The sequence below is a fragment of the Chelonia mydas genome, chromosome 3 (genome assembly GCF_015237465.2).
Source record: "Chelonia mydas isolate rCheMyd1 chromosome 3, rCheMyd1.pri.v2, whole genome shotgun sequence".
Lineage (NCBI taxonomy): Eukaryota > Metazoa > Chordata > Testudines > Cheloniidae > Chelonia > Chelonia mydas.
In genome coordinates this window covers 97,978,103-97,990,935 of record NC_057851.1, presented here as the reverse complement: position 1 = coordinate 97,990,935, position 12,833 = coordinate 97,978,103, and the positions used below count along the sequence as shown (strand labels likewise).

Here is a 12,833-nt window from a genome sequence, read left to right as displayed (position 1 = left end):
TGCCTGGGGATCTGGATGCACAGGGGCTCGTGGTGGGAAATCTGAGTGCAGGGGCAATGGGACTCTGCCGGGGGCCCCAGGTGAAGGGGGTTGGGCAGATGGGGGAGCAGCTCCCAGTACAGTGACCCCTCCCCTGGTGGCTGAGGAGCAATGGGGCAGGAAGCAGGGTAGGGGAGTTTGGAGACAGGTCAGTTTTCTTGAGGTGGGTTTGACTTGGGCCTGGCTGCTCTTTACAGGGGAAGTGCACTCCCCCCCGATCCCCAGCCCAGCTGGAACTAGCAACTGAGCTCGGTGCAGGGTAGCAGCCACTGGCTGTGGCTGGGAAGGGCCAGGTGTGAGAGGGGTGGGGCTCAGCAGAGGGCTTGGTGGTGGGGATTTTGGCTGTGGGAGGGGGAGACAGCAGTGGGAGTCTGGGTGTGCGATGGTTTGGTAGACAGTGGGGTGGAGCTAACCTAGCCCCAGACCCACCTCCCACCACAGTGATTTGCCACACCACCAGCTGCTCCAGGTGCCCAAAACCATGTGTCCATGCTTTGGGGAGGGGCACATGACCACTCTTTTGGCTTCCATTGCTTCCCCATCAGAAAGTCATTTTTCTGTGGGGAAGCAAAGAAATCTGCAGGGGACAGGAATTCTGTATGTGTGCAGTGGTGGAGAATTCCCCAAGGGGTAATACTTAGACATAAAGGCCTTGATTAGAGATTGCAGCCACAGAGAATTGGCTGTAGCTCCCCGATCTTAAGTTGCCCAGCTCCAGTGCAAGTTATTTCTCCACCAAGATATTAAGCCACTGGAGAACTGGACATAATGGAGCACTGTCCCACCCCACATTGCACCCTCCCTCTCCTTATGCTGGGCACTGTGGGGTGGGGGAATTGATGCAGGAGGCAGTTATGCTACCCCTGCCAGCTTTATGCCAATGCAAAATTTCCTTGTTGAAAGGGAACTCTAGGCTGCCAACTTCCATAGGCTCGAAGGCCACTTTGTGCTGCTTCCACTTATGGAGGAAAAAACAGACTGGAGAATCTGATCTTTCAGTCCTTGTTATTCAGGAACTCTACCATTTTGCCCTTCATGTGCCATGAAGTGGCTTCTTTTCCCCAGTTTAAAAGTGACTTTTTAAAATAATTTCAGTGTTTAGTTTTGCTATGGAGTGCGATTTCACAGGTGCTTAAAAAATGTTTTTTAAAAACTTGAACACTGAGCAGGACATCAGACAGAGCTCAGGGAATAAACCTGTAGAAGCTGTTTTTGTTTGAGGGTTCCCATGTGAGATTCATGTTCAGTCAGCACCAAAATGCAGCAGAACAGCAAAGGGAATGAGTGAGCTCTGGGGAGAGGATATAATGAGTGTCTCATTAACAGTCTTTTTGCAGAGTTTTCATCATCTTAAACACCCATAATTAGTGTGACTCTTCTTAAGAACTTTTTGACTAAAGCTGTTTCAGATAGAACTCTGTTAAATTTTGGCTCCCAAATAATGGATAGAATGTGTACATTCTTATTATACAGTAAGGCCTTGAGTCCCAAGAATTGCCTGTAAAAGAAAGAGAATGCTTCATGACAATCTCTCTCCCATATCTTTTGTATTTCCTCTGCTGGTCAGATTTCTGCAGTGTTCCTCTAGCTGGTTGCATCCACAGCTAACAGGCAATGCCAGTGCACTGCTAGCTCCTCTACTCCCTGCTTGCAGATTGTTTTTTCAAATAGCACTGTTTAAACAGACACAACTAATTATCGACAGAGAGTGTATTGAAAGTGCTGGCAAAAATGCCTGTGGATGCAATGCACTCACAACCTCTCCCCCCGCACACCATTTGCTCAATTAAGTGGATATTTGCATACATCAGGTGACGGCATATCCATGGGCATGATATTGCAAAAACTGTGTAACATTCGGTTCAGTATTTTGCAGGTGTGTGCAGTTTTTTGAGGGTGCAGCAGCTGAGTCACTCTTTGAAAAACTGACACAAAATGTGCCATATTGACTGCACTGGAATTCAGTTGCCTCTGTTTACTCAAGCAAATAAAAGATATATATAAGACATGTGTAGTCCAAGTCTCGCCTTTTCCAGAACATAATGCACAGCTCCTCTTTTGTGAAAACCTTCTCTCCCGGTTAGATGGTTTCTTGTCACATGGTCAGTAGGTGATGAGGAAGCAGAGAGAGAAAGAAAGAAAAGGGGTGGGGGGAAGAAAGAAAAACCCAGATGTATAATGATGAAATGGACAATTGAAGTTGCTCTGGACAGTTAAGACCTATCTATAGTTTTGATATTTGCTACCTAAATACAATGGTGATGAACACTTTAGAGCTATCATAGATAGATAACGTGAGGAATTGTGAGCCTCAAAACCAGGCCCATGGGCTCCCCGCCAGTACCCAGAATGTGGTCACCACCCACCAGCTTACCAAAGCAGTTGAGAAGAGGGCCAGCCAAGCTCTAGCTCACAAAAGCCCCACCCACAATGCTCCTAAACTGGGGGAATCATCTAGCCCCTTTGCTTGGCTGGGAAGCAATACTTAAACTAGAAAGAGGTACAGGAAGCTGTCTAAGAAACTAGGTGATTCCCTGGCTGGCTCCTATTACGCACACTGCCTACTTGCCTGACTCCTAAGCCCTGCCTTCCTGCCTGATTCTGAAGCCCCACATTCCCTCACAACTTCCAGCCATCACCCTGGTAGATTGGGAAGGCTACAGTCCTGAAGAGTGCTCCTGGGAACAGGCGAGAATGTCCAGGCTCCTCACCTGGTAAATGCTTTCCACAAAAAACACTATGGAAAACCCAGACCACTGCCTACATATTTGAATGGGGCAGGGGTGATGTAAGAGTTTGCAGGCCTCAAACCCCGGTGCTCAGACCATGGCCGCCACCCAGCAGCTCATCTGAACCAGTGGAGGAGAAGACATCCGCCAAAGCTCTAGCTCACAAAGGCCTTATCCACAAAGCTCATGATTGGGGGAGTCATCCAGCCCCATGGATTGACTGACTCGCACTACGTAAACCATAAATAGGCCCAGGAAGCTGTCTGAGAAACTAGGTGAATCCCTGGATGGCTGCTATTATGGACTCTGTATACTTGCCTGGTTCCTAAGCCCTGCCGTCCACCCTGGTTTTGGTTCTTGTCCTTCTTATCCCATTCCCCCATCTGTGCCTGGTTCTTGCTTTTCATCCCTGCTTCTACATCTTACCCAGGCACTGACTCTGGCTTCAATCCCTGGCTTGACTCCTCACTTTGACTCCAGTTCTGACCATGGGTTTGACTTCTGACTCCATCTCTGGATCTGACCTTTGGGTTGGCATCGGACTCTGATCAAGGTTCCAGACACCTGACTAACCATTCGACATATCTGCTCATGCCATGGTCCCTACTGATAGATATATAGTTAGATAGACAGGAATTGGAAAGAGACCTTGAATTCATTTTATATTAAAACGTAGAAGAATATGAGGATAGTGAAGATGACAAAACAACAAAGACAGATAGGTACTATATTAGTAATCTGATGAGCTATTCAATGCCCATAAACACCTTTGATATTCTAAACATAATCTCTGTCTCTATCTCTTTTTCTCTCTTTCTCGCTCTCTGTATATATGTCCAGTGTTTGGAACTGACATGGCAGCAACCTTTTTCTCTGGCAGTTTGTAAAGTTATGCAAAATTCACCATTTTTTCACTATGAATTTTTTATATAGGACAGAAATTTTCATTATATTGCAAAAACACAACCGGAAAACTTCAAATGCCATTGGAAAAATTGTCCAAGACCTTGCCCTTATAGTCTTTATGCAGAAAGTTTTGGGGAAGTTTTTTTTCCACTCAGGGTAGAGGACCTAGTATCATTTCTTGAGATCTGCCATGGAATGGGTACCAGCTTAGAAAGATAAGAACTGACTCCAACTTCAACATAATCCCCTTTTAAAGATCCATATAAAAGGTGTGCCTCCCACTTTTGCCATGGCAACCTCTCTATGGGACCTCCACACTTCCTTTCCCATTTTTGTTTGCTCTGCTACACAGTGCATTTGGACAGGGCCACCCTTAGGATTTATAGGGCCCTACGCAGTACTATTAAACTGGTGTCCCTATGCCCGACGGCAGCCCGGGCTCACAGCCCAGGTCGGGAGGGATGAGGCAGCAAAGGATACCAAGCCACTCAGCCTGCCTCACGGCGGCAGAGAGTCACAGTTCCCCGCAGAGACCCATGTATCCTCTCCCTCACGCAGAATAGACATGCAGAAAATACCTAATTAAAAGCACTAAACTTGGGAATACAAAATGTCAGTCACAGTTTTTTTGATATGCCCTGAAGTTTGTCAGACATTTATTTGCAAAAACTTTGAAGTACGGGTGAGTCAGCTGTCTTGCTGAATAGAACATTAAATATTATGGAATACATGATGCAGCCCTTCTCTGTTTTACATTTTCTTAACCTGTATTTCTAAGCTGATTTTATATTTTAAATGTACTCTTAAGCCTCCATAAAGTAATCATTCCAGATTACTACATATTTAACTCACTGAAACAAAGACATTATTTTAAATTAATCAGTCACAGAGGTTTAGTGTGTTCATAACAATGTTTATTGCTTTTAGAAAAAGGGAACTCTAATTTACTTTGTGTGAGCTCCATAACAATAGACATGTTTATGAAATTTCACCAACTTTAAAAAATATGTTTCCAAAGATTTTAGGCATAACAAAGGATTTTATATCTTAGTAAGGTACTGATTTTACTGGAAGGTTTTCTTAAAAGTAGTTAATCAGATAGTCAGAAGTAAAGAAAGGGAAACTCTTTGTCCAGCTATCTGGAAGGAAAGGGGTGTTGTCCCTTTACGGGCTCTCTTCAGTGGGAGGGTGGGGGAAGGGGGGGTGAAGGGAGAAAGGGATGGACAGAAAGGACAGGAAGACTTTGGAAGCAAGTTTTTTTTTACTATAGTAATTAAAATGTGTATTTTAGATAAGTGTGGTCTTTTAAAGGATTTATTTAAAAAATGATATGTCTGAAGATCCAAGCGTTTAAGGCTAAAGATGATTGTGCATCTGAAAATCTATGCAAGGATTTTTTAGAGATGTGATTTTATAATCTTCACCAACTCACTAATGAAGTATTTTTAAAGCAAATTTTAAACTAAGGTCCTGTAGACTGACATGTTCTGAGTAAATATTACAGTAATGCACAACTGTTTTTGTCAGTAAATTCAGAAACTGACAGTATATATCTGGGGGCTGGCAAATGCCTGTTAAAAGGCTTTATTACCCCTTGACAGGTTTCAGAGTAGCAGCCGTGTTAGTCTGTATTCGCAAAAAGAAAAGGAGTACTTGTGGCACCTTAGAGACTAACCAATTTATTTGAGCATAAGCTTTCGTGAGCTACAGCTCACTTCATCGGATGCATACTGTGGAAAATACAGAAGATGTTTTTATACACACAAACCATGAAAAAATGGGTGTTTATCACTACAAAAGGTTTTCTCTCCCTCCACCCTACTCTCCTGCTGGTAATAGCTTATCCAAAGTGATCACTCTCCTTACAATGTGTATGATAATCAAGGTGGGCCATTTCCAGCACAAATCCAGGTTTTCTCCCCCCACACCCTTCCCCCCCATGATAATCAAGGTGGGCCATTTCCAGCACAAATCCAGGGTTTAACAAGAACGTCTGAGGAACAGGGGGAGGGAGGGGGCGGGGCGGGGAAGGGGGTAGGAAAAAACAAGGAGAAATAGGTTACCTTGCATAATGACTTAGCCACTCCCAGTCTCTATTCAAGCCCAAGTTAATTGTATCCAATTTGCAAATGAATTCCAATTCAGCAGTCTCTCGCTGGAGTCTGGATTTGAAGTTTTTCTGTTGTAATATCGCAACTTTCATGTCTGTAATCGTGTGACCGGAGAGATTGAAGTGTTCTCCGACTGGTTTATGAATGTTATAATTCTTGACTTAGGCTTGAATAGAGACTGGGAGTGGCTAAGTCATTATGCAAGGTAACCTATTTCCCCTTGTTTTTTCCTAACACCCCCCCCTTCTCAGGCGTTCTTGTTAAACCCTGGATTTGTGCTGGAAATGGCCCACCTTGATTATCATACACATTGTAAGGAGAGTGGTCACTTTAGATAAGCTATTACCAGCAGGAGAGTGGGGTGAGGGGAGAAAACCTTTTGAAGTGATAAACACCCATTTTTTCATGGTCTGTGTGTATAAAAACATCCTCACTGCATTTTCCACTTTTATGCAACCTATGAAAGAACTCTTTGAATCTACAAAGCTCAGCATCTATGCTATGAATCTGAATCTCAAGAATTGTACTCATGTCTGTATATATACTGATCTTTTAACCAATACTCTCTCTCTTTTCTTTTTTAATAAATTTTAACTTAGTTAATAAGAGTTGGCTGTAAGCGTGTATTTGGGTAAGATCTGGAATATTCATTTAACCTGGGAGGTAATGTGTTTGATCCTTTGGGATTGGTAGAAATTGTTTATACGATGAATAAGATTTTCAGTGATCCTCATCATATTTGACTTGGATGTCTGGGTGGAGGCCTGAGGCTAGGTTGCTTTAAGGAAACTGTGTTGTTGGCTTCTGGATAATCAGTGAGGTATTATAGAGGCCGTTTTGTGCTGGCTTCATAAATATAAGTATTGGAATATCCACCAGCTTTGGGGATTGTCTGCCCCATTATTTGCAGTTCACACTAATTGAGTGACCTCAGTTGGCTCCCCTGGGACCTCGGTCACAATGGGTTCTGGTGAGGAAAGGCCATGGGCAATTGAAGGTGCATTAATGAGGGGACCAGAAGTAGGGAGGAAGAGTGGCAAAGGGCAAAGATCTTGCTTAGGGAGCACATAAAGAACTTAGAGCTGCAGGTCAAGGCAGCAGATATCGTGAGGAGAGTCCAGGTGAGAAAGGATATTTTTCAGGGAGTCTGTGACAGATTTGTGGGTAGTCAGAGGGTCATGAATTTTAGATCAAAAAAGGAGGGAGGGATTTGTGGATATGAAGGGTTTAGTCTGGGAGCCAGGAGCCTGTTTTAAAATTCACAGCAAGTCTATTGGGAGGAAAGGTTGTAATAATCGCCTGTTCTGGGTGATGAGAAAATCTTAGTTGGTCAGGAACTTCTTGTGGGATTGAGGGCAGGACAGGCTCTCACAAGGAAATATGGAAGATCATGGAGTGTTGTGATTTCTTGCTTGGTTTTTGAGGTAAAAGGGATGGACATTGGGAGCCTATTAGCGCGTGGTGGAGGAAGAGTAAAAGGAGGGCTGGAATCTGCAGGAATGAGTGGGGATGGAGGGATGTTACAAGAAGACATGGCCATGAGCTACTAGAACCCTTCCAAGTGAAAGTCATAGGCAAGGAGGTTCATAGGCATCCTCTGAAAGGGGTCGATAGATTCTATGTGAGCATGAGCGTGTTTAAGACTCCTTGTTCTTTAAAACAAGTGATGTTCTGTTGTACAAATAATGCTTTGTGCACTCCCTCAGGCATGTTATTCATCTGAGGGACCAATCTCTCCATCTGGATTATATAAAGCGTTGATTAATCGCACATCTCCCAGGTATGCCAATGGATACATCGTTAGAAGGGGGATCCACTCACTGTAATACAGATCACATAAGACAACAATGGGTGATTCTGTTTTACTGTAAGTACCATGATTTATAAACATAGTTTTATAATTGTATTTTATTTCAGTTAAGAGAGATACAGCATCATTGTGTGTGTGTTTGTTCAGAAATTTTAACTTCCTTCACTAATTCTGTCTGCAACCCTAGTGATTATTAAAAAATGAAATAAAATAAAGGAAAATATATATTTAAGTACATCTGTCTAAATGTAACTTTCAAGGAACATAACTAATGTGTGTTTAAAATCATATTGGTTAATTATCTGATTCATTAAAAATACTCATTGAAAATTCTCATGTGTATATCTATATATATTATGGTTAATGTTCCTATTGAATAAGGAGTTACATAGTAATGACATGGGAGAAAAGTAGTGATACAGTTTTAGGAAGTCTGTTAGTCATTACAGTTGATTAGTTGAATGTGGAATATTCAGTCTTATAATGGTTTTCTGCATTCATCTGTGTAACTGGAAGTATACAAAAACGAGCAATTTGCCCTTTTGGATTTTCTATCTGCAATATGACATGGCTTTTTTTGTAAGAAAAGATCATTTTTCCATAAGAAGCAAACACAGTTTCTAGTCAGTCTTACAATAAAAAATAATTATTTTCATTACTGATTGAAAACCTCTCAAAAACTAATTAAAGGAAAACATCACTGCCAGTGGAAATTCACAAGAACTAATTCATTATTATATAGGGTCAGCTATAAAGACCCGTTCACACACCCCAGCTTCCAGAGACTTGTACTCAATATACTTCTATGACAGAATGTTAACTCAATCTCCCTTTCTCCCTTTGCTATATTTCCTTCATTTATTCCAAGTGGTTGCATAAATAAATATTTCTGACTGAGAGAGTAAAGGAAAAATATATATGAAAAACTATGCCTTAAAAAGTTATAGGCAAATTCATCAAGAAACTGGCCTTTTTCATTTGAAAGATAGACACTCTCCAATGTATTCATGAACATGTGGTTTTCTTTCCCTCCTACCTTATTTTTTATTTTTTTTTCACATAGAAGATAAAGTGTCTGGATCCCCATTAAAAGCCGAGTCATTTATTGGAAGTGTGGAAGAGCTGGAGAAGGTGTGGACAGCTGATAAGGAAGAAATGAGCTCTGTCCAGAAGCCCAGTGCTAATGAAATGGTGTCCACTACATTGTGCTATGAAGTGAATGGTTCCTGCTCCAGAACGCTTCACTCCTTTGGCGTCCAGCTGGCCATCTACATGGCCTGTGCCATGGGCATGCTGCTCACAGTACTGGGGAACCTGATGGTGATGATTGCAGTCTCCCAATTCAAAACTCTACATACTCCCACCAACTTCTTACTACTCTCCCTGGCCCTCGCAGATCTCCTCCTGGGGTTAACGGTGCTGCCCTTCAGCACTATCCGAACTGTGGAGAGCTGCTGGTATTTTGGAGATGACTTTTGTAGGCTGCATACCTTTCTGGACTCTGTCTTTTGTTTGACCTCTATATTTCACCTGTGTTTTATTTCCATTGATCGTCACTATGCTATCTGTGATCCTTTGCTCTACCCCACTAAGTTTACCGTAAGAGTGGCTTGTGTATATATAGCGATTGGGTGGGGGGTCCCCATGATTTATACTTTTGTCTTGCTTTATACCAATGCAATTGAGGAAGGGTTGGGCTATTTCTTACAAGACATGCCCTGTATTGGTAGATGTCAGCTACTGTTCAACAAACTCTGGGGCTGGTTCAACTTCCCTCTGTTCTTCTTCCCCTGCCTCATAATGATAACTTTGTATGTGAAAATATTTATTGTGGCAAACAGACAAGCTAGGCGGATAAGCAGCATGACCAAGAGTGCTGGATTTGGGCTACACTTAGGAGCATCAAAGAGGGAAAGAAAGGCAGCTAAAACTCTTGGTATAGCTGTAGGAATCTACCTCCTGTGCTGGCTGCCCTTTACTATAGACACCATGGTAGACTGTCTTCTAAATTTCATTACCCCACCAGTTCTTTTTGATGTCCTAATCTGGTTTGCTTACTTTAATTCAGCCTGCAATCCCTTGATTTACGTGTTTTCCTACCGTTGGTTCAGGAAGGCAGTGAAACTAATTGTAACTCGCAACATCATTGGTTCCGGGATATCTACAGTAGACTTGTATGAGGAATGACCAGAGCTTTTAGATAACACTGTCTGTGAAAATGGCTCACAACCATAAACATGGCCCCAAGGAGGAGACCCTTTCCTTTTAGTTATTTATTAAAGTGGTAAGTAATGAGAAGCAATACTGAGAACATGATAAGAAATAAAAACTCTGGGAAATGATATTGACAGATTATTTCTGCCCAGTGGAAAGATGAGGTTTTCAAAGCAACCAACAGAGTCGGGAGGCCCAATTCCTGTCAATTTTATTTAGGCAGTTTTGAAAATCTGAACCGAAATCCTGAAAGACAACAGAAAAATACTGAACTACAAATCATCAAAGCAGTTCTCATAATGCTTTTTGGAACATTCAGTGAGCTGGCATTATTCAACTCAATGTCCATCTTTCTCAAAGCAGCTAGATCGGGCAGACTCTAACTTGGGTTTCACATACTAGACATACTTGTCACTTACCTTCCAGAACAATCATATCTGCATATAAATTGTCAATGCCTTTTGTTTGTTTTATGGTGTTAGTAAACTTTTAAAGCACTAATATTATCAGTTTGTGCAGAATAACATAACCACTCTACTGTAAGGATACCAGTCTGGTTCTGAAATAGAATGGTTTTTGCATCCCTCCTTCTCCCGTGTTCATGAATGAGAAAAATGTTGTTTGATTAAAAGCAAAGGTAAATTGTTTCCTCTTCTCTCATCACCAAGTTAATCATTATTTTTCTGTGTTGTATGTGATATAAAATCAGCAATATGTTAAAAAAACATGATAGTGTACAGCTTACCTTGTAATCACACATAATTGTCATTTTCTTAAGCAAAATTTTAGGCCCTGATTTAGCAAGGTACTTGAGCACATTCCCAATTTTAAGCACATGATTAATCCCAAAGAAGTCAATGAGACTGTTTACATGCTTAAAGTTAGGTGTATGCTTAAGTATCTTGCTGAATGTGGTCTCAGTCTATACTCTCAGTTTCTTTCTGGCTCTGATTATATGCTTTTACAATGTAAATGTTAATAAAAGGGTCAGAAAAAGTTGAAAGATCTGGTCTGCTGCAAATTCTGCAATACACCTTTCTAACCAGACCTATGGGAATTATCTTGCCACATCTCTAGTCTCCTATGAATGTGCTTTCCAGAAAATGTCCTTTTTTAAAAACTTCCACATATAGTAAAATCTCTTTATAAAATAAATGAGCAACTCAATAATTACTTAAGTATTTTTTCTACCTTTTTTCTATTGTTTATTTATTTGTATATAAACGAATTGTTAGATATGAAAACTGGTCTGTATCAGAGTGCTTTTTTAAAAATCACTTCATGTCATAGTCAGATTGTACATATGTTTTTGCGTCACAAACAAGATAAAGTACGAAGTGTGGTGTATGATTGTATAGTTACTGTTAAAGAACAGATTGTGTATAGCTAACAGTAAAATAATCTGTGTGAGCCTGACCAAAACCCACTGAAGTCAATAGGAAGCTTTTCATTGACTTAACAAATGAGGGCTTGTATGAACTGAATGACTTAGTTGCTTGCATACTGTAATCAGCATATATAACAAAACAAAGCCAAATAACATAATGTTTTGCCCCCAACAGAGTTTCATATTAGGAAACTTTTTCCATGACAAGAATACACTATGTTTAATGAACTTTCCAATTCAGGTACAAATGAGGTATGTCATTGGGCTGTAGCAGTAAGTACATTCCCAGCATTTGAATATTTCACAATGCATGCCTTTTTCATTAATCTAAGAAGTCCTCAATCTCTGTCCCCAATTCAGGAAAACAGCCATATTCAAGAGAGCCCTAAAGCACATGTTTATGGGCTGTCCTGAATAGAGATGTACTTAAGAATGTGTGTAAGTGTTTTTCTCAATCAGTGCATCTATGATACCCACTACTTCTATCAAGAGTGACATTCAACCTCATTTCATTCATTCACCATCTGTTGTTCCCTCAGTTTTATTTTGGAAACTGCTGTAGTATTAGAACAAGCCACTCTAATTCCAGGAAAAAAAGAAAAACTTAAAAGTGCAGGAATTATTTCCTCCAACCATCAAAATCACAATTAACTGGTTTGAGAGGGGATTGAATAAATCTTACACTTTTACCCCAGTAACGGGAGAGAGAGAAAAATCACATGATGGGGTCATCTGGGAGGTGACATCAACTTCTCTGGATTCCCCATCAGAAGAAGTACTGATAGTATATCAAACCCAAGTACATTAGGCAAGCTGCCGTGCTACATTGAGTCTTTCTGTTGCCTTGAGCAGAAACCAAACATTCTATCCTCATCCTCCTGTCCACTCCATCCATCAGTAGAAAGTAAAAACATTACCCCCATCACACACCTGGAGATTGCTTATAATGTGAGCATCGAACTTAGCAAGCAGGCAAAACTTCAAATAAGCAAAAGAATGCATTGGACACAGTGTCCGAGTGACCGGAGTGGTATACAGTGGGCCACAATGAAGCATAGAACTGAATCAAACTGAAATACATCTGGGAAAAATTATGAACAAAAAATCCGTTTATATCATTGGTGCAGTTGTGCCTATGCAAGTTTCTAGTGTAGACAAGCCCAAAGTCTGAAGCAGGCTCACCAATCTTTCTAAGTAAAAAAGTCCCCATGGTGAAGGATGGGGACACTAAGATGACAGCAAGGTGTAAAGTCATTATTAAGTTGTATGTGCTGCAAAACAACGATTTACTATCATGTCAGACCTGAATATTGTACGATTTTTTTCCGTAACAAAATTTAGGGCCACAGTCATTTGCACCAGTTTTCTGCCATGTAACTCTATGGTATAAAACTGCTGTGGAGTGAGGATCAGAACCTGAGATATTCAATAGTAACAGCAAAAGAAAGGCTTGAAACTTCTTGGTCGTCTGTCATTTTTATTTTATTTTATTTTTATTTTTACTTTTCAGATTCTCATTCTTATGAGTCTTTACACATATATTTCCACAAAATATATTAACACACCATGATAGGGCTCCACTCTGGTCAGGAAAGGGTTAATACAGCCCTACTCCACTGTACCTGTCCTCCAGGTGT

The 12,833-nt window shown here is 41.0% G+C and overlaps 1 protein-coding gene across 1 annotated transcript; it reads left to right on the top strand.

Annotated features, from left to right (window-relative positions):
- The first annotated feature begins 8,522 nt into the window (after nt 1-8,522).
- Nucleotides 8,523-10,229, top strand: TAAR5 (trace amine associated receptor 5). The gene has a single exon (XM_027824652.3). It carries the CDS (start codon nt 8,751-8,753, stop codon nt 9,780-9,782), a length of 1,032 nt encoding a protein of 343 aa, XP_027680453.2. The 5' UTR covers nt 8,523-8,750; the 3' UTR covers nt 9,783-10,229.
- The last annotated feature ends 2,604 nt before the right edge of the window (nt 10,230-12,833 follow it).

Excerpts from the sequence above, each read along its gene's own strand:
- TAAR5 (XM_027824652.3), top strand. The coding sequence starts at position 8,751 with ATGAGCTCTGTCCAGAAGCCCAGTGCTAATGAAATGGTGTCCACTACA.